This window comes from Ceratotherium simum, chromosome 3 (genome assembly GCF_057802395.1).
Source record: "Ceratotherium simum simum isolate JZ-2026a chromosome 3, ASM5780239v1, whole genome shotgun sequence".
Lineage (NCBI taxonomy): Eukaryota > Metazoa > Chordata > Mammalia > Perissodactyla > Rhinocerotidae > Ceratotherium > Ceratotherium simum.
The window spans coordinates 27930462-27956223 of NC_141902.1; the positions used below are offsets into that span (position 1 = coordinate 27930462).

Sequence of the window (25762 nt, forward strand, 5' to 3'; positions counted from 1 at the left end):
GAAGGGTTGACCAGGGCCAGCAATAATCAGGAAGAGTCGCTCACCCAAGGACCAGTTGGACCTCTTATTCTGTAAGTGTTACAGCTCATGGACTGGGTGAGGCTGAGACCCTGAGGTGGGCCAAGGGAGAGGGGGGAATGGCTGAAGGCGGCTGACCAGCTGAGTGACCTTGGGCAAATGTCTCCTCTCTCTGGGGCATGAGGACTTGGGCTGGAAGATCTCTGAGGTAGAGTCCAGCTTCTGGGGTGTAGGGGAAGGCACAGAGGGAAGGCTAGGGGAACGCTGGAGGCTCCAGGAAGGGGCAGACAGCCATCCTAAGCCCACTTCTGCCTCCAACCACCTTAACTCTGCCAGCAGGAAGAATGGCAGCAGCTGTGGCCTGGCTCCTGTTCCTCCAGCTTGTTCTAGAGCCAACTCTGGCCATGGACAGCAAGCTGCAGATGGCTATCAAGAACTTCCGCACCTTACACATTGACTATCCCAAAGTGAACTATCCAAAGGGTTTCCACGGCTACTGTAATGGTCTGATGGCTTATGTGCGGGATGTCAAGCAAAGCTGGTATTGCCCAAAGATCCACTATGTGGTACATGCCCCTTGGACAGCCGTCCGGGAGTTCTGCAAGTACAGTGACAGCTTCTGTGAGAATTACAATGAATACTGTACACTCACCCAGGACTCCTTCCCCGTCACGATCTGCTCTCTGGGATCCAGACAGCCTCCCACCAGCTGCCGCTACAATAGCACCCTAACCAACCAAAGGCTCTACCTGCTCTGTTCTCGAAAGTATGATGCTGAACCTATAGGTATCATTGGCCTCTTCTAGGGAAGGGACGGTTTCATTCTGAACCACCTCCTATCGACACCACAGACCAGCCTGTCCCCATTCCCCAAACTCTGATCCTTGGTACAAGGCTTTCTTCCTGACTTTGAAGGCAGGCAGGCTCCTCCCAAGAGACTAGGGAGGGTAGGAAAAATGTCCAGAGCTTTGGTCACCATGCAAAGTCACACTGTCTTCTAGTCCCAACTTGTTTACCTCCCCTTCCCCCATCATCCTCCCTCTCCCACAGACAGTTTTACCTACCCAAGACGCTGACTGTGTCCAGTTGGCAGTGACTGTCCATCCACTGGGCCAGATCCTGAATCCTGGATGGAGGCCTGAAGCCTCAGCTCACACCATGGCAACATGCACCCAGCTCCGCATCTCAACTCCCCATCCCTCTCTTCTCAGCCTCTCCATTTCCTTAGGACTCCCTCTACTCACTCACCCACATAGTGGGTGTCTCTAGCTATAGGAACCTCCCTGAGACCCTTAGGCTCATTTTAGCCTCACTTCCCCAGAACTCCCCTCAGTTCCCAGTCTTCTCCTCTCTATGAAATCACTGATCTTCTCTTCATGTAACCTGTCCTTTCCTCCCTCCTTCTACCATGGAGACCAGTGCAGTCTGTTCCCCACACTCCCAACCTCCTTTATTCACTCTGTCTTCCTTTCTCTGGCCTCTTTTTCTTCCTTGACTCACTGGGGTCTCAAGTTATCTTCTCTGACCTATCCCCCTAAAGATTCCTGCATCCCTTTCCTTCTCAAAGCTCCTCCTGACAGCCTCCAAACTCCAGGATCTGCCGCTGATAAGACAGGGGTGAGGTCGGCCTAGCTGTAGTCACAGAAGGTTTTAAAACCACATCTGAGTTATGTAAGATACAACCATTGGATGAAACTGGGTGAAGAGTACATGGGACCTGTCTGTATTATATTTGCATCTTCCTGTGAATCTATAATCATTTCAAAATAAAAAGACAAAACATATCTAAATCAGTCCTGATTTCATTCCTTTCTCCTGGAGAGTATCAGAACTCCTACTCTCAGAGTCCTGCAGGCCCCACCTCTGGCCATCTTTCTAGACTACCCTTAGCAGTCAGTAGGCTCATCTATTCCATGTGTACCATGATGGAGGCGGGGTGGGGTAAAACTCAGTTCCAGGTTGGGTGTTGAAAATGGATTATCCCTTCCCTCCAGCTCTAGAGCAAACTCATAATAAGTGTCAGACTAAGTAGATCCTTGGCCCACCCTCGCTCACTTCTATTTCTCACCCAACAAAACCTGGGCTGCCACAGATGAGGAAGGTGGAGGGACAGGGAAGGGTCTAGTTGGTGATATCTGGGTCATACCATGTCAAATCAGGACTTGCTGCTCCCCTTTAGGAAGTAGAGGAGAATGCATACCAGTATTATGTGAGCACAAGTAGCAAATACTTTTGCCTCCACATCTGGTTCATCTCATCTCCAAATATAGTCCTCACTCCTGTTCTTAGAAACAGCTGTTGAGGGAAATGCTAACTTATGGTTGAGAGGCATGAAGCTAAGTAGCGTAAAGGGTGTCAAGCTGGAAACCCTGCCACCTTGGGCTTTCTCTTCTCTTCTTTCTCTACCAGTGGGCCCACTGGTCCCTCAGCTTGGTGGAAGACAGAGCTCATTAGCTGCTGCACACACAGATGTTTATTGTTCCCCAGTTCCCTGGTGTTGAGGAGGCGGGGTCAAGGCCAAGATGAGGCTAGTCACTACTTGCTGCCCTTCTTATCATAGGTGCCAGCACCCTTATAGCCACTCACGTAGCCTGAGTTGTCAGTCATGTCTTCCCGTCCTGCTATGCCCTTGCCTTTGCCACTCTCATCAAAGCGCTCCTTGTGGGTGCCCGTGTACTTGCTGGTGTCTGTCAGCCGGCTCACCCTGCCCACCGTCGTCGTTTTCTGCAAGCCAAAGAATGATGGGTCTGATCCCCCTCTTCCTTCCCCTCCACTGTCACACCCTTCTCTAAAGTCGGCCCTTGATTCTGCGAGTGCTCAGAGCTACTGCTCTCCCAGTGGCACGGTGCTGCATTCTCAGGGACCAGAGGCAGCCGTGGGCAGAAACTGGGACAAGAGCCATCCACTCCTCAGGGAGGAGGAGTCTGTGGTGTGGGAATGAGTGGAGGGGGGTGGATTTTTCTGCTTCCAGAGGAAGTATTTCGATCAGGCTGCAGCCAAAGAACTTCAACCCCAGACCCAATATGCAAGGTCCCTCCTTCTGGGAAGGCCCTATTTGAAACCTAGAGTAGAAAGAGCTTTTAGCAGAGAGGGGACAAATAGGGAACAGAGGGTGGGCGAGAGGCAGGAATTCAGAGATTAGACCTTCCATAAGAGCAGGAGGAGGAGTGGGGATCAGGCACCAAGTCCTCTGCACTCAGGGTCCCCCAAAAGCCACCAGGCCCTAGTTGCCTGGCTCAGATACTGGAGACTTGGGAATGAGTCTAAATTTTACTATTAAAATAGCTGTGGACCTTGGGCGAGTCACTTCCCCTCTCTGGGCCACAGTTTCTTTGCCCCTGAAATGACTAGATGATCTATAAAGTCTTCCAATACCAACAGTCTCCCTACAGTATCACAGCAGGCAGGGGTGAGGGACACGGGAGGGCAGGAGGGGAGATGGGAGCAGCAGGGATTTAGGGAAGTATGGTAAATTAGGTTTAGGGAGGAAAAATGTCACTCACAGTAACACCAGTGGTAGCTGGATCCTTGCCCTCCATGAGTTTATAAATGTCCTCCAGGGCTTCATCTGGGTTCTTCCCCTTGAACCGCTTCTGGCTCAGTTCCTTCATTGCCTCCTGGAACTGTTGAAATGTGATGGTTCGGGCATTCTTGGCCCTGGTCAGTCAGACAGAAATCCAGGAACTCTGGAACATGAACTCATCACCTTCTAAGGCCCAACCCTCCCCTCACTCAGACTTGGCCTCTTGACACTGAGAGTCTTGAGGACAGGGAATAGCACAGCGCCAGGTACCCAGTAGGTGCACAGTAGACCCATTACAAATGTTCTGCCACGTGAACCCTTCCATGTCCACTACCTTGTTTGTTCTCCTCATCACACCCACTCCCATCTTTGGTCCCTTACTTGACTTTGCTGAACACAATGTCCACATCAGTGGAGGTGACCGTTTTGCCATCCATGATGCCACAGTCTTTGCACAGCTTGGAGAAGTTCTTGTTGTTCATTTCAGTGCCACTGCTTGATGATTCTCCAAAGACAGCAAATCGCTGGAACATTTTCTCTGCTTCTGATGCCATGGTCAACTGGAGGTGAGGGAGGGTGGTAGGGAGGGAGACTCGGGGGTGAGGGAGGAGGGGAAGGGAGGACTGAGGAGTAATGAGGATGGAGGTTAACATAAAATCAGAATCAGCAATAGGAACAAACCCCTTCCTCCCCTTTCCTCTCTCCCCTCTTCCCCCTTACTCCCATCCCACCTACCATTCCCAGCACTGGGGATACTAGTGTGGATCCTACATACTGAACAATCACCACCACCACCCACTTCCCCATCACTTTTGTGTACCTAAGAGTGCCTGGATGGTGTCCGACCCTTCCCAGCCTTTGTATTTAAGTGTGTGACTGGGGAGACTGTGTGGCAACGGGGAGACAGAGGGAGGAAAGGGAAGCTTCTATGACCTCAGCAGTGTTTATGTGACATCACCTCCAGCCTCAGCTACAGCTCTAGTCTTTGGGAGAGGGGTCTTTGGTTTCCCTACCTCACATGCTGCATTAAGCAAGTAGCCAACTTTCTGATCTCTCCAGATGATCAAACTTCCCTCGTTATTTCAGCCCAGCTTGACCCAGTCCTCTGGGTCCTGGTCAAACTGTCTTATGCTCTGCCCCTCAACAAAAGCTGAGGAGAGCCCAGGGAAGGGGTTAATAAAAACAGGTTGGTATCAGTCCAACATTGCCCTCCTTCCTAGTCTCCAGGCCCAGGTTGGTGATCAATATGGAGAATCCCACTGGCTTTGGCAATACTTCAGTAAGAACTTTAAATGGTTTCCAACGTTGGGCCCAACATGGAAAGAACACAGGCCTTGGAGTGTAACACATCTGGGCAGATCAGGGTGAAATAGGTCAGAGTGAGGGTGAGTCTCAGACTCTGAAAATCTTCCAGAGAAGTTTCTGTGCAAGTCAAGTATGATCCTCAGAGGTTTCTCTTTGGCCTTTTCTCTGGCCAGAAGCCATATAGATGGATGAACTTCAGGGATCTTAAAATAGAGTAACTGGGTTGGTGACTTCCCTCCCCTTCCTATCTAATCAGTCAACAATTCCTATAAATGTGTTTTCTTTGTCTTACAAATCCATTCCTTTCTTTCCATTTTCTTATTACTCTCACACTTATTCAAGTCCTTTTCATCTCATATCTAGTTGATTACTCTGGCTTCTAAATGACCTCTTTCCTGAGTCTGAATGCTTCACCTCCACCCACCCCATAATCATCTCTATTACCCCCCATCAGATTAATTTTCACAAAACTATTTTTTATCCATTACTCCTGCTCAAGAGCACTCTATGGATCTTCAGTGCCAAACATTTTGGCCTGTCATTCAAGGACCTTCACACTTGGCCCCAATCTACCTTACCAAACAGCACCCACCTCTCATCAACATTATTCTTCATCTGGGGCCATAATGGCCTAATTACTATACACTGAGAGGCTACCTGTAGTGGAAAGAGCCCAGCCTTGGAGTGAAATGAATCTGGGTGGGGATTTGAGTCCCAGATATGTCATTTACTAGCTGGTTGGCCTTGGGCAGGACACTAAACATCTCTGAGCTTCAGTTTCCTCAACTGTACAGTGAGGACAATAATACTTACCTTATAGTATTGGGGGACAATAAATGGGAACTACCTTGCACATAGTAGCTACTATTCAGTTCTTCAAAGTAACTTGTATATTTCTGCCCTCAAACTTTCCCTCGTGCTCTCTCTCTTTTCAGATAGAATGCCCCTCTCTCCTACTCAAATACTCCATGGTTGCATTCCTCGTAGGGTAGTTCACCCTAGGAACAAAATCCTTTTCCTCCTCTGAATCACACTAAGAGAATGGTTCCTAGCCTGTGGGCTGCAGCCTCCTGGGGTGAGGTCTGCAAGGTCCCCTGGAATCTATATGTATACAGAAGATTGATTGTCAACTGAATAAATAATATGCTTTGCACATGTAGGTATTACTACATACATAGAGGTTGTGATTATCAGAATCCTGTACAAGCTTATTTGAAACTATTGCTGAATTCATCATTTGTTTCCATCAGCAGATACTAAAGCCATCACGTGGGAATGGGAATCTTTGATCTCCCATTTGAGAAGGGTGGGAAACTATTGCCCTAGGACTTATTGTCTAAACAATTAATCATATATATATCCATCATTTTTCTTAGTGTCTCCTGTCTTTACACCTCCTCTCAACTACTTGATCATAAGCTTCTAGAGAGGGTGCGACTAGACTTCACACGAATTCCATGCATTCACAGTGGCTTGCACACAGCAGGTACTTAAAACTGTTACTTAGTTGAAGGCATAGTTTGAAGCTGCTTCTGGCCCAAGAGAAGGAAGTTAAAGAGAGAGATTATTCTTGTTGGGCCACTTACACCTGGGCTAGGCTGGGACCTGCTGTGACAGAGAGGAACCCTATCTTAGGGCAGAAGCAGCCTCATTTCTGCCTGCAGCAGGCTGAGACCCCTAGGCCTAGGAAGCAAACAGATCCCAGTGGAAATTTCCCATCTCCTGTCTGCCCGTCCCCCTGCATAGGCCCCTTATCAGGTTCCCCCTGAGTCATCCTGACCCAGAGACGAATTTAGATGCTGGAACCCTCAGGTCCTTCCCTCCCCCACTCCAAGTAAGCTGACTTGAGACACATCAGAGAAAGCTGCAGGCAAAAGTTCTCCCTCTAGGCATTCCCTCTACCCCAGTTCCAGTAGGGCTGGTGAGCTCTCTCTCCTTTCCTATGCGTCTTTATCTGTGATCCTAATTCCAGCAGGCTTTTCCTTGTCCAGGAGAGTGTTAAACTGGCATCCGGAGGGGAGAGGGGACTAGGCAAGGAGCCAGGGTGCCCAACTTCTGTGCCAGTTTCTGGGGAAATAATTATGAAGGGAGTGGGGGAAGGGAACAGAGGAAACTTGGGTGCTCCAAATTGGGGGATGTAGGGGGGTCCTTTGGATTTGGGGTTGTTGAAAGCTGGGTTTGATCCTGACCAGTTCTACTCGGGTCACCTCCTCCCTCTTGGCCTCTCCTTTCCAATAGACGGCTGCCAAGTGAGGATGAAAGGAGCATTGATGTTCCTTGGACGGGAGGGGGGTTGTGGGCGGTGAGGGTGATGGTGGGGGGTGGTTCCCAGGCAGGAGGGGGAAGGGCAATTTGGGGGTCTTGGAGGGGGCAGTCTGTGCTGGTGTTGCACTTGGCAGCTCCAGTTCCATTGGCCATTGTTCCCAACTGGCCTGGCGCCCAGCCCCCGAAATGGCAACTCAGGAGCCAGGATGAAGGAGGATGGGGTGGGGACCCTGGGGGAGGGGAGCTGGAAGGGGTACAGGTGGGGAGAAATTCAATCTGGTTTTCATTTGCCTAAGACAACTCCGAATCCCCTTGGCCACATAACTATCCCATCCCAGGTGGCCTTCCTCTCAGGGGCTCAGGGAAGGTGCATCTAGGTCGGGGGAGAGCAGAGCGAGTGAGGAGTCTAGGATGGCAAACCCACCCAGGCCCCGAGAGAGACGCAGCAGTCTCTGAGAAATCAGCGCCTGGGCAATGCGATTCAGCCCGGCTGAGCTGGTCTCACCATCCTTCTCTGGGCCGGAGTAGGAGGGGTTAGCACCCAAGCCACAGGGTCTCTTGGGTCCCAGCCTGGGACACTGCGTCCTCCCCAAGCCCCTACTCCACTCCCGCAGAGTTAACTCCGCCCCCGCGCCTGTTTACTCTAGAGTCTGAGCCCCCGGGGGGTCCCTGGCCCCTCCTCTGCCCCCCCTTGGGGCCTTGACCCAGGAGTCCCCGTTGGCCATCCTCTCCCCCCCTTCCTGCGATCTCCCTCTATTTATAGCGGCCCCCCGCATTCCCCGCCCCCCCTCCCCCCGCCTTGTTTTCCAACTTCTCAGGGAGCAGCCGGAGAGCAGACGTCGGGACGGAGCAGAGAGAAGAGGTACCAGGACCGCCGGCGCACCGGAGTGGGAACTCCTGCGCCTCGGACGGCCCCCCCACCCCCAGTCCTTGCAGGCACACCTGCCCCTCCCAGCGGGCGAGACCCCCGCCTTCTCAGCGGCGATCCCCGCCCACCTCCTCCTCCCTTAACCTAGCTCTCTGTTTCCGGGCGTGTGGAGTCGAAATCGTGGGGTGTCAGCACCCTGGGTTCGTCTCCCCCCTACCGTCCCCACCACTGAGTCTGGGGACGAAGGAAGGAGCCAGAGTGCGACAGGCAGATCCAGGTCACGGGTGGGGGCGCTGCTGAGGGCGGGCGTGGGGATCCCCCGCACGACTAAGGGATTCCCGCACACCCACAGCCTCCCTGTGGCGGGGGGGATGTTGTGCGGAGCGCGCGCGGAGCTTGGGAGCACCCAGCACTTTGCTTTCCTTGGAGTTCCCTCCGCCCCCCGCACAGCCCCTCCCTGAGCGGCAGACAGCGTGGGGCGGGGTGAGGGGGGGCGTGTTTACTGGGGGTCTGGGGCGGATCCGCAGGGAGCCGTCGGCCCGTGGGCGGGCTGGGGCGGGCCGGGGGCGGGTCTGTGGGGAGCCCAAGCCCGGGCGGGCCGGAGAGTCAAAGGCAAGTGAAGGTGGAAGCGGCCGCGGCGGCAGCAGGTAGGGGGAGGGGCAGGCGAGGGGCCGCAGGCCCTGGAGAGCGCCAGGCGGGCGGGTGGGCCCTTTGATCCCGCTCCCTCGGAGCCGACCGCTCGCGGGAAGGGCCGGCAAGGAGGAGGCGCTGGGCTGCTGCGCACAAAGGCGGAGGCTCCGCTAGTGCCAGGGCGTGTTTGGGGCGTGCGCGAGCTTGTGCCCAGGGTCCAGGGCGCTTCACGCGAGGGTGTCGGTCCCCACGCGGACGGGCAGCATAGGGACCCGTAGGGACAGGCCCCGGGTGCTGGGCCCCGTCAGTCCCATCCGTCGTACCCATCCCTTCCCAGCTGGCGCTCGGCCCTTGTGGGTCGTCTGGGGAGGCTGGGAGGAGATTGTGGGACCGCCCTCTCCCCCTTTCTCCACTCGCGGGACCTACTTGGAGACTGGGTGGAGAAAAGAAGTGAAGGCACGAGGCTTTTAAAAATTTGTCTTTGAATGGTGGTTGGAAATGGTCATGCTGTGCTATCCTCGTTTCACTCGAGAGCTGTAAAAAATCTTGGGGATACTCTGGTCCCCACTTCTAGTTTGCAAATAGGAAATCGAGGCCAAGAGTACTAACTGACTGGGCCAAGGTCACTCTGGTAGCTGCAGAGCAGGGACTAGAATCCAGAGGTTCTGACATAAGCCACCTCCTTTCTTCCACATCAGCACTTCCTTCTCTCCTCCCTCCAGCCGGACTGATACCTGCTCCCCCAGGCCCCTCCAGCCTGTATTGATTCTGGTTGAAGCCTAGAAAAGACATGTTCATTGGACCCCGGAGGTAGAGATTGGGGAGGGTTAGTGACCTGGGGAGGGTTGATCACCCAGGTAGTCTAGGACTTGGCTGAGGCTTTCTGTCCCTAAAAGACCCAGGGTCTGTCTCCCATGTCATTCACCTCATTGCCTTGTTTTCTCAGACCCCAGAGCCAGGAAGAGTGAGAACCCTGACCCCTAACCCCACTGCATCCAGCCAATAGGAGCCCAGTAAGTGACCCCACCTCCAGGCTGCAGGCTCTTTTTTCCGCAGTTCTGCATAGGTGCTCTGCTCCTCCTGGGCCCCACTAATGTTGAATGTATGCTAATTTATTTACAGTCGGGAGGGAGAGTCTTGGGAGGAAGGGAGGCATTGGGTCAGTTGGACACATATTTCCCTTGTCCCTCTTTTCTTGTTTCCCCCCTTCCCCTTTTGGTCATGTTACTCGGGTCATTTTTAGCCCCTTTCCCTTTGAGCTGCTGACCTTGGGGCCTGAGTTGAAGGTCACAGTCAGTTGTGAACTCTCACTACCCGTCCCTTAGTCTTTTTGGAGTACCCAGTCACTGAGCCAGGAGTTTCTCTCCCTACCTAACTGGGAGTGTGGGGTGGCCCCTAAATATAGCCTGGGAAACCCGAGCTGCACTGCGGCCCCACCCTGATATTTCCATCCAGATAGGGGAGGGGGTCCGGAGGTGTGGGTGTGCGGGGAGCAGTGGGGGTGGCCAGTCTGAGGAGAAGTGTTGTCCTGATTCCTCCTCCACAACCGCTCCTCCTCAGTGGCCTGGACATGGAGCTAGGGGCAGGAAAGACTGTGTGTGTCCTGGAGTAGTCTTCATATCTGGGGCCCTCTGCACCCTGCATTGTCCTGTGCTGAGAAAGGGAGTGAGGTGTTCCAGGAGATGTGGGGTGTGGAAGCAAGCTCTCTAGTCTCCGTGTTTCCTCACCCTGCCAGGCCACCATGGCGGAGCTGCGGGAAGTGCAGATCACGGAGGAGAAGCCGCTGTTGCCAGGGCAGACACCTGAGGTGGCCAAGGTTGTTAGAGACGCTCTGACTCCCAGGCCCGACCTCCAAGCATCCCCTCACCTCCTGCCTTCCCCAGTCGGTGATCTCATTCTAACCCACACCCCTACTTTCTGTGCCTCTACCCCTGTCTCTCTCCCCATACACAATCGGCAGTGCAGGCCTTTGTCCTGTCAGTACACTAACCTTCATCCTCTCCATGTCTCTTTTTGTCATCTCTTTCTGTGTTTGGTCTCTTTACCTACTTCTCTTTATCTGTGTCTGTCTCTCCATCTGTGACTCTGCGTGGCTCTGTGTTTCTGTCTGTGTGTCTCTCTCCAGGAGGCTGAGTTAGCTGCCCGAATCCTCCTGGACCAGGGACAGGTAACATCTGGGGGCAGTCCCAGGGTGGGAGGAGGGGCTCTCTTCTCCCCCTGGAAAGAAAGGCTCTACCTGGCTCTTTCTCCTCTCCTTCTATTCCAGTCCTTTCCTGTTCCCATCTCTCCCCTTTCTTTCCATTCTCCTCCCTTCTCAGAGTTCCTTGATGTTCTCCAATCTTTCATTATTCTTTTCCACCCTCTAAATCATCTTCCACTGTCATATTTACCTAAACTAAACTCTTGCTGATCCCATTTCTAATTCTTTGTTCCCTTCACCTCTCTTTGCCCCTCCTCCCACCTCAACCCCCCAACTTTTGTGGGGCTCCTTCTGCCTCTTCTCCTCTCAGCCAACTCCTCCCTGATGGTGACCTGTTTTCCTGCAGACTCACTCTGTGGAGACACCTTATGGCTCTGTCACTTTCACTGTCTATGGCACCCCCAAACCCAAACGCCCAGCGATCCTCACCTACCATGATGTAGGACTCAACTGTAAGGACCTTCACTTCCCCTCCCACTGCTTTTTGGAAAGAGGCTGGGGGGCAGGGTGAACCCCAGGGTAAGGGGCAGGGTCAGCATGAGCAGGAAGGGAGCCATGTGGCATGTCTAGGAGAAGTTCTCTCCTAGTCTGACTGTGGCCTGAAAGAAAGAGGGTGGGTTCTGACTCGGGGACGCTTTTCCCTGTCTGATTCTACTGTTGGGGCGATGGGGATTCTCTTCAGGTAAATCTTGCTTCCAGCCGCTGTTTCAGTTCGGGGATATGCAGGAAATCATTCAGAACTTCGTGCGGGTTCATGTGGATGCCCCTGGAATGGAAGAGGGGGCTCCTGTGTTCCCTTTGGGGTGAGAATTAGCTCCCTCCCTCCTCACCAGACCTTGAGGCACAGGGCAGGTGTGGGGAAGATTGGACCAGGGGAGGAGGAAAGAGGGGGCAGTGGAGGTTCTGGTAGAGGATGAGTCAGACATCCTGAGATGGGAGGAGTAGAGGCAGGTTGATAATTTCCTTAACATTCCTCTCTTCCCCAGATATCAGTACCCGTCTCTGGACCAGCTTGCGGACATGATCCCTTGCATCTTGCAGTACTTAAAGTGAGAGGCCTGGGGACCCCTCCAAACCAGAGTTCTCTTTCCCGCACAAGGTGGCTCTTAGAACTCCTGTGTTCACCATGGTTCCTGGGCGAGTTTTGGCCTCTGGCCTAGATATATCCTTCCTCCTCTATGCTCTCACCTGATTGTTGAGAGGAATGGGGTGGGTTTTGAAAACTGACTTGAGTCAGCCGTGTAGCCCTAATGGATGGAGGAAAGGAAAAGGCAGGGTCTGTGTGTGGCTCTGCCTCAGGCTGAAGAGGGGCTTCCCAATTGGGATACTAGAGAGGAAAAGGAGGGGGTGACGATCCCTGAGGAACCAGGTAGACTTGTCTCTTTTCCTCCCACTCCCCACTCCTCCATACCTACACCTGGTGACGTGGGAGCCCTGTGTGTAAGGGAGAATGGGAGAAGGAAGAGAAAGCAGACGAGGCCTCCTTGGTATGCACACGAGTGCTGACAACTCCTGGGCGCTGTCCTTGGCTCAGCTTTTCCTGGGCACCAGGGCCCCGGGCAGCTCTGGGTCACCTCTTTGGCTCTGTTTCCTCCATTCTCCCTGTTGTTCACTGAAGTTGTGTCTTTTTTTACATCTTGCTTCAAGTTCCCTTCTTCCTAGTTCCTCTGGAGGAACCAGGAACTAAAGCAGAACAAGTTGAACTAGCTCCTTTGAAAGTGGAGAATGGACAAAGAGCTACATAGGAAAACAGTGTCTGGTTGGTTGGTGGATGGGTGTTTCTTTTCAAAACATTAGCTCTCCAGGAGGGAGTTGGGGACGGACTTCAGGGACCTACACTGACTACCAGTGTCAATTTTTAGCTTCTTGGCACATTCCTTGTCAGCATCGCCCAAAGGAAGGCCCTCCTGTGTGCCTGTGGACTTGGGAAGGAGGGTGAGGAGTTTGGAGACTAAAAGCTTTGGACACCAGGGCCCATTAGACATATGTTTCCCTTTCACAGTTTCTCCACAATAATTGGAATTGGTGTGGGAGCTGGAGCCTACGTCCTGTCGCGATATGCTGTAAGAAATAAAAACCCCCAGATGAGGGAAGGGCAGGTCCAAGGCCCGTGGCAGACTGATTAGGAGAGCATTGTTTGCTAGTGTGTGTTTGGAGGGAGGAAATGGGTCCGAGGGTGGGGAGGCAGGCCTCATGGGAGCTAAGAGTGGGTGGAGCTCAGTGGGAAGAGGATAAGGCCCTGCCCTACCTCTGACTTCCCTTACTTCTGCTGCCCCTCAGCTTACCCACCCGGACACAGTCGAGGGTCTTGTCCTCATCAACATTGATCCCAATGCCAAGGGTTGGATGGATTGGGCAGCCCACAAGGTTTGGAGGGGCCTGTGTGCTGAGATCTAGGTGGGGGGTTCCCCTCATATGGGTCCTGTTAGGCTCTACCAGCATAACTGATTGGCCTGTGAACTTTAAGGAGGCGGGGAGGATGGAGCAGGAAAGAAACTGTGTTGCTTTGCCTGGGTCTCTTCTCCCCGTAGTGTCCCGAGCTTTCTCACCTGCCCTTTCCTCATAGCTAACAGGCCTCACCTCTTCCATTCCGGAGATGATCCTTGGACATCTTTTCAGCCAGGTAAGTGGGTGTGGAAGATGGAGGAAGAAGAGGGGACCAGCAGGGACTTGAATGCCTGGGGTGACTTCCTTAGCTGGGACAGGATCTGGGGAGGGAAGAAGGCTTGCCTCTTTGCATCCAGTAACTGTTGGCTTCTCTTCCCAACCCTAGTTTTCTCCCTCTTCTTTCCTTCAGGAAGAGCTGTCTGGAAATTCCGAGTTGATACAAAAGTATAGAAATATCATTACACATGCACCCAACCTAGACAACATTGAACTGTACTGGAACAGCTACAACAAGTGAGTGGCCAGTGTGTGTGTGTGCATGCATGTGTGCAGGTGAGAGAGATGTAGAAGCGGTACCAGGGGGGCATGGGGAAGCATGGAGGGGGAAGGGGAGGTCTGGGAAGTACGAGGTGTGCTGGGAGGGCAGGATTTGGTGTGCAGCTGGGGCAGCTGCAGGTCAGACCCAGTGGGAAGAACTGTGAGGAGCTGTCCCCCTTTCTCCTGTGGACTTCCCTTGGATTTTTGGATTCTGAGAAGTAAAATGACCTCCTGTCCTCATGCCTTTCCTCCCCCTTCGCTGCCCTCTCACCAGGGATTGTGCTTGAGGCCTGCCTGCCACCTTTCCCTTCCGTTCCCACTTTTAATCACCAATATTTGACTATAATTTTGGGGAGGAGGATAGCTTCCTCATGGGGGAGATAGCGTATCTCTGGATGGATAGCGTCACCTGCCTAAAATTCCTACTCCTCTTTTAACCCCAATCTAGCCGCCGAGACCTGAACTTTGGGCGTGGAAGTGACATTACCCTCAAGTAAGACTTTAAGAGATAAAGCTTTGCCTCTCCCTGCATCTGCCCTTGGTGCTTATATCCTTTAGAAGAAGGAGAGTCTTGCTGGGGAATTTTCTGTCACATCCCACCCCGTCCTATTTGGCAAATCACCTCCCTCTGGGTCTTCCCCTTTTGAATCCTCTTGGTGAGGTCAGTGGGGTTCAGAAGGCTGCTCCCTCTTTGGAGCTAGACATTTTTCCAGCTGCTCTTCTGGGAAGAGGTGAGTGAGGGAGTGCCAAGGGCTCACCGCTTCCTCCCCGACACTATGCCTCTAGGTGTCCCGTCATGCTGGTGGTAGGAGACCAAGCACCCCATGAAGATGCAGTGGTCAGTAGGGAATTTTGGGGTGGGTGAGGGAGGGTTGGAGTGTTGGTGGTCAGTGGGGTCCCTTGCCAAGAGGCAAGCTCTTTGGGACAGGGAGAGCAACTTTGGGGAATAAGAGGTTGATATCTGGTAAGAAGGGAATGGGTAGGGGGCTGATGGGAAAGCAACTGGGTTCTGTGTCCCTGGGTCTGTGGATGGGAGGGGCCCCAGGGAGTGTGACCTCATTCATTCAGCCTCCTACTTCCTCCAGGTGGAATGTAACTCAAAACTGGACCCCACCCAGACCTCTTTCCTCAAGGTCAGTAACCCTACTCCATGCCCAGCCTGACCTGGCCCCCTGTCCAGAGCCGTATATCCTCTCTAGATTCAGCTTCTGGGCCTCCAGGGTCCTGCATGGGAGCAAGTGGGGTGGTTGAAGTAAAAAAACAAAAAAAAACCCCTAAGGGCCTGGAATCAGGAAGCTAGGGAAGAGAGACCCTTTTCTACCTCTCGCATGGCTCATTTTATTTATGTGCATATCACTTTTTCTGGGTGGCTCTCTCCTGAACAGATGGCCGACTCTGGAGGTCAGCCCCAGCTGACTCAAGTGAGTACCCCTGCCATCCATGGGATGAACTGTACACTGTGCCACACACCCCACCCCCAGCTAGCCACGGCCTCGGGCTCTAGCTCAGCTTCTAACCTCACCTCATTGTCTCCCTCTCCTCTTCTTACTTCCACAGCCAGGCAAGCTGACTGAGGCCTTCAAGTACTTTCTGCAAGGCATGGGCTACAGTAAGTATGGGGTGAGAGGCTATCATGAGGACAAGGGATTGCTGCACAGGAGGAGGGATGGACACTGAGGGAGAGTAACCCTTTTGGGCTAATTCCTAGACTTACGACCATCTGCCAAATCAAGCTCATTGACCCCTGGCCCCATTTGTAACTCTCGTCTCCACCCAAGCCCCCACCTCTGAGTTGCCAGCCTCTCTTCCCCTGTCCTCTCTGACTGCCCTCTTATCCTTTTGTCTCCACAGTGGCCTCATCCTGCATGACTCGCCTGTCCCGGTCTCGCACAGCCTCCCTGACCAGTGCAGCGTCCATCGATGGCAACCGGTCCCGTTCTCGCACCCTGTCCCAGAGCAGCGAGTCTGGGACTCTTGCTTCGGGGCCCCCGGGGCACACCATGGAGGTCTCCTGTTGAAAGACCCTTGTTGCTCTGGTGTGGGACCCAGCCCTCACCTCCCCCAGCACTAACCTGGGAGGTGCATAGGGCACTGGGCCAGAGTGAGCAAGGGAAGATGGGCAGATCTTGTGCGGAGATGACCTTGATCTTTTGATTGCTACCCTAACCTTGACCTCTAACCTGTCATTCCCCTCAGCTCCTGGGAGAGATGTCCTAATATCTCTTAGGGACTCAGACCCCTAAATTTTCCCTCTCCCTCATTTTGGTGTTAAGGCGGGGAGGGCATGTATCCCCTCTCCCTAATGTAGGTGTCCATAGATAAGGGATAAGAGGTTGTTGTAGTTGTCCATGGTGCCTCCACCACACTCTCCCTACTTATCCCATTGCAGGGGTAGGGGACTTGGGCTGAGGCTCCATTCACCAAAGCAGATATGGCCTCTCATTAACCCTTCAGATCTCTGAAGGTTATGGGCCTAAATGAGTGTGAGTCCGGGGAGGCTTACTTGTGGGTTAGTGGTCCTCAGGATGTGATAGCAACATCCAGTGTGTGAAATGGAAGTTGGAGCGGGAGGTGGTGGGCAATGAACAAGTATGCGGGAAGGATCGGAGCTGGGGCAATAGGAAGGGGCCTGGGGCCACTGGCTACACTAACTTTTGTGGCTGTCTAGACAGTGTGTGTCTAGAGTGGGAGGCGGGAGGGAGCCAAGCTGGGGCAGGGCTGCTTGGGGCTTGGCGTAGGGGTGGGAAGGGCTACCTGACTACAGTGTGTTATGTGTGGAGGGTGCCCTCCTGTCTTCTACAACTTCTGCTGTAACAATAAACTGTAGAGGAATCTGAGCATCATTCTTCTTCTTTGTCTGGGTATGCCTGCCCCATGCCCCTTTTCCTGTCCTCTCCCTTTTCAACTCTCACCTTCTCTTCTCAAAGTGACATGTACCATGGGAGAGGGCTTATAAAATGTGACTACATAGTCACTGGTCCCTATTCCAGTAGAATGGTATTATTCTTGATATTGATAGTATTTTCAAGTTTTGGGAGAGAGGAGCTATTCATGTCTTAGAAGCCTTCCTTATTAGGAAGGAGAGAAATGCCATGGGATTTCAGAGATGTCACCAACATCCTGATCTTACAGAAGGAAATACAGAAAGCTGACTAAAGTGCTCAAGGACATCTTGTGACCCACCCTCCTGCAGGATGCTCCCTAGGGGTCACCTAGATTCCATTTTAGATGGTTCAGTACAATCAGTAGACCAGGCCTCATGCAGTTACTAGAGGGGTTGGGTTGCTCCTAGTTGATCTCAATCTGAAGACTCCTTCAGGAGAGTCACAGCAACAAGGATTTCCTCTCAGGAATTCCTTCTCCCCTATGAATCCAAGAATTTGGGGGATTAATCAGAGTATATTGGTGGTTTCTGAGAAGATTTTCAACAAGTATGAACAATAATTAACAAGAGGACTTCAGATATTTTGTGGCTGTTGCAGGCTGATTCTTGGGCTCTTGGGGCACAAAAAGTAAAAACGAGAAGGTACTCACTTTGTAGTGTTACTGGTGAGAGTACTGTGGGTGGAATATTACAAGGTCATTTGCCAGATTACTTTATAGAATCCCACAGGCAATTATACACTTTCCTCAAAACTGAGCTGAGGACTCATGCAGCTTGATGTCCAGTGCTGACAGACTGATTTCATGGAAGCGGGTCAGGGAATGTTTCTTGATTTTTGAGGACTTCATCATTCTCTCAGGATGGAATCTATTTTAAGTGCAGTAGGCCAGGATCAGAAGGGGGCGGGGGCTTTAGGTGACTAGCAGGCTTACAGAGCTAGCTATTGATAGCGAGGGTGTTGGGTGACCACATGCAGGGCAGGCAGCGAAGAGTGCTTAAATGCCACACTAAAGGAAAGAAAGGGCATAATTGGAATCATTGGACCAGCTAGCTCCTAGGTAAACAAAACATGAGGAAAAGGCAAAGAACTCCAACCAGCATCAGCCTTGACTGCCAATAGCTGTTGCTGTGCATTATGGAAGGGAAGGCAGGTTTTCTCAGCGCGTTTGCCTGCACAGATAACACTGTTAGCAGGGTAATCTTCAGAAGAGGGAGAAAATTACATTTACATGTACATATGTGAGTGTGTGTGTATGTACCCGTCATGGAGGTGGTGTGTGAAATGGGTGGTGACTGTGTGTCTCTCTCCTATAGATGTCTCTGCATGAGAAAACCAAGAGTTGGGTAGAGGGAGAGATGCTCTCTGCTGGGAGCAAGAGAGAGGGGGTTTGCTGTCCTTGACTGACCTCTCAACTTTGTTGGTCCTAGACATTCCAGTCTAGCCCATGGGGACACAGTGCCCCCCTGTGGTTGGCATGCTTCTTCCTAACTTTCTCCAGCCCCGGTTCCCTTCCTCAGTTTCTCATTGTTCTTTTTGATTCTAGATTAAGCTACATAGGAAGGGCCTGATACCATGGTCTGTGGCTCCTGCCCATTCTCAAGATCAGAGCTCAGAGGCTCGGAGGAGAGGTGGGGTGACTTCATAGAAGCTGAGCCACAAACTCTCTCTGTTTTGTCTCTGCTTCAAGCTTAGGACTCCTGTTTCTCTCTTCCTCTCATTCTCAAGGAATGCGTTTCCCTGACTTCAGGGAAAGAAACCCAAGATAGTTAAGTGAGGGTTCAATGGGAAGAGAGGGCTCAATGGGAAGGAGAATAAACTAGAAGAACACATGATGAGAGACTTGTGGTTGCAGCTTGAGAATTCTGGAACTCATGAAGAGATTTTAAAGGGTGATTCTCTGAAGGTACACAGAAAACAGTGGGACTGCAGCAGGAGGGATGGATGCTGAGCTTCAGAGAGCACTCCTCTAAGAGTCAGGGAAAATGTCAGAGGAGGAGAGGCCACCTTTCTAGAGAGACTTTAGGACCAACTGGAAAGTGAGAGTCAGTTCTGACTAGAGGCTAGGAGTGTGGTCAGGGTAAACGATGCCAGAGCAGTGTAAGTTGTTTGCATCCTCTCTTCTCACCAACATCAGAATTTTCCCCAAATTGGATAAATATATAGTAAAAGTAGAATGCATTCTGTATTTGACATTCAACAAAGCTAAAGATAGTAACAGAACAAAATTGAAATAAAAAGGAAATGATCTACAACTGGCATCTTTAAGCATCCACACAGACTGGGGCTTGGGGGCATCATAACCCTTTTCTGCAACCCTTTTGGGTCACCTTTGCTAGTGGCCAGGGGCTTCTTCAAGTCAGTGGGGGTGATGTCAGGGCACTTGGCTGGCAGCCATTCTTTGTGCTCCAACAGACCGGAGCCAGGAGCCAGGGACTGTTTCCTATGGTGAGGGAGGCAAGACATGGGAAAATGCCCTCAGGGGAGGGGTGAGGTGGCGTGAATTGTCTCACAAGAGTCAGTCTGGAGCTCTTAGGCTTTTGTCCTCGGGTGTATCTGGTTCCCGTGTGCTGGTCTCTGACCAACATCCTCCTGTCCTGCTCGGGGATAGTCCCTAAACTCTGGTTTCTCTTTGCTGCTGTTCCCCACCTCCCTTTCTTCACATAAACTATCATCTTAGAACTGCAATATCCAACCCAGCCTCAGCTTGTAAGTAAAAGAAAGGTGGGGGGGCTCCAAAGTGTTACTTCAGACAACCATTTATTGGTGCAAAAATGGAAAGCTGGTTCCAGGTGGGAGGGCAGTTGGAGGTCCCATTCTTCTGTTTTCTGGTTTTTTTCTTCTGTTTAAATACATAAAAAATACATGTGTGGGCATGGAGAATGAGGCGTGGGGGAAGTGGCACAGGAGTTGAGGAGACTTGAAAACCATTCCACATAAATTCTCTTCTGACTATTCCAACAAGATTCTCCTCTTATCTTTTTTCCCATCCTGCGTATCTTCCCTCCTATTTTTATTTTTCACGATTAACTCTCATGATTCTAATTTTCTTCAGTTGCAACCTATCTCTCAAGGGTGAGTGAATCAAGGTTCACTCCTGAGACTGGTTTCTAGTCACCACACACTGGCTAACACAGCTCTCCCTCCTGTCCCGTGGTTGTCCTTCCATCCTTCCTCATTTCAAGCTCATTCAGAAATCACATTCATCTTCTGCTCCCTTATAACCCCCCTCTGGCTCCTTGCTTGGGATTCATATCTTTTCAAAATGATCTAGATTGTTCCTTTTCCTGATCCCAACGTTCCCTCTATGGAGCCATTCTCTAGCTTTATTCCTCCTCTTGATACAATATGGTTTGAACTAAAAATGGTTTTGGTCCTGGTTGGTAAGGATCCGGGGAAAAGGAAAAGAAATGGTCATGGGAAGAAAAGAAAGCATTAATGGCTGAAAGCAGAGGCAGCTGAAGGGGACTCCAAGGGCTCCTGGGATGGGAGGAGCCAAAAGGTGCATGACTCGCTCTTGCTTGAAATCTCCCAACCTCTGATCATTATCTCCAATGCTGATAGCATCAGTGACTCAGAAATATATGGAGAGTCTAATGTACTTCTCCTCAAGCCTCCTTTCTATAGTCATACAAACCCTCTGTACCAGAAATAGCTCTCTAATGTCTATATAATCGTGTCCCTGTCAATTCATCTCTTCCAAAGTCCTGGTAAGATCACTTGAGTTGAAAACAGTAGAGAATCAATGGCATGCTGGATGTCTTCTGTTTGCCCCTTCAGATTTCCTTATGACCTGTCCCTCATGCAGCTGACCTATCTGCAGTGCAGCAAGAGACAGTTTTGTCCTTTGGCTTCTTTTTGGTTATGGCCAACAAGAGACACTGGCAGTACACCAAAGAGTAGAAGGAGAGTGAGGGTATTCCTCCGGCTTCCTCATGGTCGAGTCCCTGCAGGTTGGTTGTATCCCTCTCCCCGCGGCCACAGCTCTTATTGGCCTCTCTAGCTCTTGGTAACTGCTCCCTTCTCTTCAGCTTAGGTGACAGCATTGTTACTACTCAGCCCCAGGGTATTGCACCATCATTTGCTCTGTCCAAACCCTGCCCACACTTTCCTACATAGTCCCTTTATTAAACTTGCCTCAATTATCCAACGTGTCTCTGCTTACTTCTGAGACTCTAACATATAAGATAGGGGATAAAGGTAAGGAAGGAGAAGAAAATCTATATAGTGAGCTTTTCTTAGAATCACGTTATTGTGGGTTGAAATAGCTATGTGATCATTATTTAACTTTTCTGAATGAACTTCCCTAGACTTACAATGGGGATAATATCTATCTGGCAGGGTTGGGAAGGTGAGATAACATATGGGAAAGCAATAGCACAGGGCCTGGGACACAGCAGGTGCTCAGCGTGGAATCTCTATTATTATTCCTACACACCAGGCACTATTCTGAGTGTATTACATGTGAGTGCATTTAGTACTGAAGGGAAAACAGAATAGGATGGTGCTTCAGGGAAATTATTTCCTGTGTCAGACATTTATATTTAGTTTTGCCTGAAGCTTGCCTTCTCCCTGATCCCTGGTGGGTAAGCTGGGCTTGTGAGGAGGTTTGTCTATCTCAATGTGTGGGGAAGGGGAGGGGATGGACAGGACACAGACTGAGATGAGAATGAAACTCAGGAGACCTTGTCTACCTAAAGGCCACTTGGGCTTCCACACTGAAAATATTAGAAGGGCAAACTGGTGAGAGGAATTGAGCTCACAGGCACACCTTCTCTTTCCCAATTTCTCCACTAAGTCTGAGCTACTCCTCCATCTCATGGGTCAGCAGCTGGCCAACTGCCACCCTGCTCCTCCTCAATTCCAGATAATCAGTTTTTGTATTTGTCCTTAGCAGTTTTTAAGAAAAGTAACACATTGTAGGGGTGACTCAAACTGAAAGGCAGATGGTCAAGTAGGGAGGGGCCAGAGGCACATTGGCAGGTAGAGCAGGCAGAAAAGAAAGCCACTAAGTCCTGGTAGGGCCAAGTAATCACCATAAGCATCTATCTGGCGCCTTTCTCCCTCTCTAAAGATACTGCTCCTTAATCCCTCAGCACAAGGCAGTTGGAAGGAGACAGAGGCTCAAAGAAGAGCAATAATGTCCCTGGGGCCACACAGAGCTCAGTGTGAAAAATAGGAACCAGATAGATCTAGGTCAGTTAGCCTGATCTCAAGAGTCTGTTGGACATGTTGTGGGTGGCTGATAATAGGTACTGGGAGTGGGGTGGGTGTGGTTAGTCTAGGAAAAATCTAGATCTGCATGGTTTCTGTTCTAAATGTCTTCTCTCTAAATGCTGGAACTCGGGCTCAGTTTCTCAACACCTCTGGGTAAGGTGGTAGCAGGTTGTTGAACTTTCAGCAATGCTCCCATGCCTCGGGGGCATGGCCCTTAACTGACAGAATGGCTAGTGGCCCTGATTCCAGAAGAAAATCACCCTTCCTGCTCCCCACTCCTCCACGTCCTGTACCAGGAAGCTCCTAAGCAACCCGGAGAAACAAAGTATAGCACGGCTGAAGGGGAAGGGTGAAGCAGACATTTATTACACACAGTAGCATAAATGGGACAAGAGTCAAATCTGGAGATGGTGTTTATGCAATTCTTCAATTTATAGGCAGTCAACCTAAACATCCTTTTCTCAGTCCTGGATGAGAAATGGGATCTCATGTAGGGAAACGCTGGGGCCCAGTTCATGGGGATGATGCCTAGTGAATGTCTCAGTGAAGAAATGTTTGAATGCCAAAGACATTTGGGAGGTGTCTCCTGTGGGTAGGAAGGAGGTCATCCTAGATAGGTCCATCAGAAAAATCAGGGATCTTTCAGGCCCACAGGGCAATAAAGGCCATAAAGGCGAAACCAGCAGCTACACAGCCCCACTTGGCTAGAGGGGCCTCAGGACCAGCTAGATCTCGGGGCAGAATTTCTAGGAAGGTGACATACAGGAAGGTGCCAGCTGCCACACCCTCTAATACAGCCTGTGCTAAGCCTCGCCCCCCTTCAGAGTCTCCTTGGGCCACAGCCAGCCCTACAGCAAGGCCCAGAGGGGACATGAGAGCTAATGACAGTATGGAGAACACGGCCCATCGTGATCCAGTGCCTGTCCGCACCAGCCGCAGTCCTACGCCAAACACTATGAGCCCCTTGTGAGCCAGGACAGCAAGACAGAGCTCCACGGTAGTGGCTACGGTGGGCTGCAGCCCCACAGCCAGACCTTCAAACACTGAGTGGAAGGAGAGTGAGAGCAAGAGGATAAGGGCTCGAAGGGGACCCCGTGAGGGTGAGGGCAGAGGCCCATGGCTGTGGAGTCCAAGGACATGAGCCCCACCCCATTCCTCCTCATGCACTGTTGATCCTTCAGCAGCCCCAGGACAGCACTGCAATGCCAGTGACTCCAAGAGGAAGACAAGGAAGAAGCCCAGGGAGATGACGAGCTCTCCATAGGGATACTCCATCTAGGAACAGAAAGAGGGGCTGTGAGATGGGAGAGGAAGGGAAGAAGTGCACTGGATGGACATGGCATTGAGAGAGCGAAGAGAAGCGAAATGTGGTAATAGAACATAAAAACAGGAGAGGAATGAAGCCCAGAGTAGATGTGGACATGCAACAACAGGAAGGCCAGAGGGACTAGGGGCACAATATCAATAGGATTAGAGATATGGGAAAATGACGTGAAGCAAGTCAAGGGTCCAGGGAAAGAATGGAAGAGTAGAGCAAGAGCTTTTTCTGGGATTCCCTAAACCCAAAAGGATTGGGTTGGCTTCTCCCTTCCCCTACAACATCTGAGCCGAGGAGCAGAAGGGATTCTTGGTATTCCCCACATACTCCCCTCAAAATGGTCTGGGTGTGGAAGGAGTCTCTGGTTCTCCTCACCCTCGAGGTTGGGGCTGGTGGGAGACACTTACCTGAGCTGAATCAGCATCATCAGAAGAATTTCTCTTACTTTCTGTCCTGTTCTAGGGAGAAAAAAGCAAAAATTAGATGGGGATGGAGCAGCTCAGCTTCCTGTCCTGTCTCTTCCGTGGCACCGCTTTCCTTGAAGCCCAATCTGACCTGTTTTCATCATTCCACACATCCCAAGAGCTGTCATCTTCCCCGTCATTCCACCCGTGTCCCCCGCTCCATCACTTTTCCCCCTTTCTTCCCTTGGTTCTGTTCATTGTTCTGGACTCACAGCCCTATAGCTCAGCATCTCTGCAGCTCACCTGCATCACAAACTGCTGGATCTCTGATTCAATTCCCTCCAGGGCTTCAGCGGTCATGTGCATGAACCCTGCTCCCAGGAAAACACCAGCAGAAGTGCAGCCCAGGAGGCTGAGGACCCGGTGGTGACGACCTAATAAAAAGCAGGAGTTACAATCCAGTTGTCAACAAGGAGATACAAGAAGGTGATTAAAGAGCAACAAGCAGCACTCAATATCCCAAGCTTGGGGATGGTGAGAGAATCAGGGCAAGGTATCAGGATAGCGTGATAGGGTTGAAGTCAGACTTAGGTTATGGGGACAAAGATGTGGGCTATACCTGTGGCTGCATCAATCTGGAACCATTTGAAGCAGATGGGAATAAGGCCACAGACCAGAGTGAGAGCCAGCAGGGCAAACAGGCAACCAATTTTTACTCCTAGAAGTGGCTCCATCCTTGGGGTACAGGACAAGCAGAGGCCTCAGAATGACAAATGGAGTCGTAATCTTTAGAGGAGTGGTGTCTTAGGTGGTCAAAGCTGGAATGTCCACTCTCCTGAATTTCAGGAGACTGTTGGGATCCTCTTTCTGTTCTGTGTTGCCTCTGGTTGCACAGTCTTGCATAGCTGACTCGGGCCCTGCCCCAGCGTTCCGCCCTCCCCCTGCATGGAGGCCCCTCCCCTGGCTCATGCCTTCCTGAACCTTGAGACCAGAAACTCCAGACTCCCTGCCAGGCACAGTCCCCATGCTCTACGTCTTCTCCTCCTCTTCAATGCCATGACTAATCCAAGGGCTGTGGACGGTCTTCGTTCATGCCTGGGGCTGGTCTAACCCAAAATAAGAGTCTCTGGTAGTTACTTCCCAGCTGTTTTGTGTTGGGGACAATCTGGTCCTGCCTCACTCAAGACATTTGATCTAAGCCTTCCACATCCTTTCCACCCCACCCCAAGTCTTAGAGGTTGCTATGCTGATACTTGAACTGCACCCTTTCAGAAGGGATTTGGGGCCACCTGTGGGTAAGGAGGTGGGGCTGAGAGGTGGTGCTGCCATCGCTGTGAGAACTAGATGAGGGGATTCCCCTTTCCTGTAACCCCGCCCCCCCCAGGAAAATAGCTTCAGGCAAGGAAATGTCTAGTGGGAAGTTGAGGTTTCTAGTATTACAACATCGATATTACAACTTTTGACTGTTCCTGTTTCCTGATATATATTGCTGGAGAGGGACTGAGAGTTTTAAGACAGAGTCACTCTAGCTCTGAAACAGCAGGGCCCAGGGAAAACTGAGAAATGAACCAAGTACACTGAAGGGTCCTGCTTGTGTATACAGGGGTGGAGATGGCAGATTCAGTCCTGATGGGGATCAACTCTTGAGAGAAATATACTAGGCAAACTCCAGGGGAGCTGACGAACCCTGAGGAAGATGGAAGGGAATGAGGCAGCTGCTGGTTCTCCTATCCAGGTGGCCTGCCTAACAACCCTGAGACCTGTTGAGCCAGTTTGCAGAGAGCCGGGGTGGTTTTCCCACTACCCTAGATTACCTCCTTGGGAAGCCTGGTCTCAGGGAGAAGCAGTTCTTACTGGAGAGGGTGAGCTTGAGATTTGTGTGGGGAAACAGGCATTGAACATCTCAGGATCCTCTTCGTTATAGGATAGGCCATGACAACTGACCTCTATATCTTTTAAGACTCACAAGATCCATTTCCATTCTTTTTTTTTTTTTTGTGAGGAAGATCATCCCTGAGCTAACATCCATGCTAATCCTCCTCTTTTTGCTGAGGAACACTGGCTCTGAGCTAACATCTATTGCCTATCCTCCTACCCCCCACCCCCACCCCTCAAAGCCTCAGTAGATAGTTGTACTTCATAGTTGCACGTCCTTCTAGTTGCTGTATGTGGGACACGGCCTCAGCATGGCTGGAGAAGCGGTGCCT

The 25762-nt window shown here is 51.4% G+C and overlaps 4 protein-coding genes across 8 annotated transcripts; 2 read left to right on the top strand and 2 right to left on the bottom strand.

Moving 5' to 3' along the window:
* Window positions 1-341: 341 nt before the first annotated feature.
* On the top strand, window positions 342-1446 carry RNASE13 (ribonuclease A family member 13 (inactive)). The gene has a single exon (XM_014780999.2). The coding sequence runs from the start codon at window positions 363-365 to the stop codon at window positions 822-824; it is 462 nt and encodes a 153-aa protein (XP_014636485.1). The 5' UTR covers window positions 342-362; the 3' UTR covers window positions 825-1446.
* A 1036-nt stretch (window positions 1447-2482) lies between these two features.
* Window positions 2483-4166, bottom strand: TPPP2 (tubulin polymerization promoting protein family member 2). Its single transcript, XM_004421289.2, has 3 exons — window positions 3923-4166; window positions 3522-3675; window positions 2483-2742 (listed from the first exon to the last, which is right to left on the bottom strand). Exons 1-3 carry the CDS (start codon window positions 4093-4095, stop codon window positions 2554-2556), a joined length of 516 nt encoding a protein of 171 aa, XP_004421346.1. The 5' UTR covers window positions 4096-4166; the 3' UTR covers window positions 2483-2553.
* Window positions 4167-7952: 3786 nt separating this feature from the next.
* Window positions 7953-16571, top strand: NDRG2 (NDRG family member 2). Of its 5 annotated transcripts, none has more exons than XM_014780536.2 (17): window positions 7953-7973; window positions 9556-9622; window positions 10345-10425; window positions 10735-10776; window positions 11156-11261; window positions 11492-11612; window positions 11796-11858; window positions 12812-12872; window positions 13090-13176; window positions 13376-13432; window positions 13607-13710; window positions 14183-14227; window positions 14521-14572; window positions 14820-14867; window positions 15120-15155; window positions 15292-15343; window positions 15586-16571. In XM_014780536.2, the coding sequence occupies exons 3-17, from the start codon at window positions 10351-10353 to the stop codon at window positions 15750-15752; spliced, it is 1116 nt and encodes a 371-aa protein (XP_014636022.1). In that variant the 5' UTR covers window positions 7953-7973; window positions 9556-9622; window positions 10345-10350; the 3' UTR covers window positions 15753-16571. The 5 variants fall into 5 exon arrangements, with proteins under 5 accessions (XP_014636022.1, XP_087280373.1, XP_004421348.1 ...); XM_087424247.1 differs by lacking the exon at window positions 7953-7973 and adding an exon at window positions 8133-8256; XM_004421291.3 differs by lacking the exon at window positions 7953-7973 and adding an exon at window positions 8576-8626.
* A 2818-nt stretch (window positions 16572-19389) lies between these two features.
* Window positions 19390-25659, bottom strand: SLC39A2 (solute carrier family 39 member 2). The gene is made up of 4 exons (XM_004421299.3): window positions 24175-25659; window positions 23859-23989; window positions 23559-23609; window positions 19390-23108 (listed from the first exon to the last, which is right to left on the bottom strand). The coding sequence occupies exons 1-4, from the start codon at window positions 24287-24289 to the stop codon at window positions 22476-22478; spliced, it is 930 nt and encodes a 309-aa protein (XP_004421356.1). The 5' UTR covers window positions 24290-25659; the 3' UTR covers window positions 19390-22475.
* Window positions 25660-25762: the final 103 nt, after the last annotated feature.

Excerpts from the sequence above, each read along its gene's own strand:
- TPPP2 (XM_004421289.2), bottom strand. The coding sequence starts at position 4,095 with ATGGCATCAGAAGCAGAGAAAATGTTCCAGCGATTTGCTGTCTTTGGA. Across the intron at positions 3,676-3,922 it reads ATTGTGTTCAGCAAAGTCAA|GGCCAAGAATGCCCGAACCA; the intron begins GTAAGGGACCAA and ends CTGACTGACCAG. Across the intron at positions 2,743-3,521 it reads CAGCTACCACTGGTGTTACT|AAAACGACGACGGTGGGCAG; the intron begins GTGAGTGACATT and ends TTTGGCTTGCAG.
- SLC39A2 (XM_004421299.3), bottom strand. The coding sequence starts at position 24,289 with ATGGAGCCACTTCTAGGAGTAAAAATTGGTTGCCTGTTTGCCCTGCTG. Across the intron at positions 23,610-23,858 it reads TCCAGCAGTTTGTGATGCAG|AACAGGACAGAAAGTAAGAG; the intron begins GTGAGCTGCAGA and ends TTTTCTCCCTAG. Across the intron at positions 23,109-23,558 it reads ATGATGCTGATTCAGCTCAG|ATGGAGTATCCCTATGGAGA; the intron begins GTAAGTGTCTCC and ends TTCTGTTCCTAG.
- NDRG2 (XM_014780536.2), top strand. The coding sequence starts at position 10,351 with ATGGCGGAGCTGCGGGAAGTGCAGATCACGGAGGAGAAGCCGCTGTTG. Across the intron at positions 10,777-11,155 it reads TCCTCCTGGACCAGGGACAG|ACTCACTCTGTGGAGACACC; the intron begins GTAACATCTGGG and ends GTTTTCCTGCAG. Across the intron at positions 14,868-15,119 it reads CCCAGACCTCTTTCCTCAAG|ATGGCCGACTCTGGAGGTCA; the intron begins GTCAGTAACCCT and ends TCTCCTGAACAG.
- RNASE13 (XM_014780999.2), top strand. The coding sequence starts at position 363 with ATGGCAGCAGCTGTGGCCTGGCTCCTGTTCCTCCAGCTTGTTCTAGAG.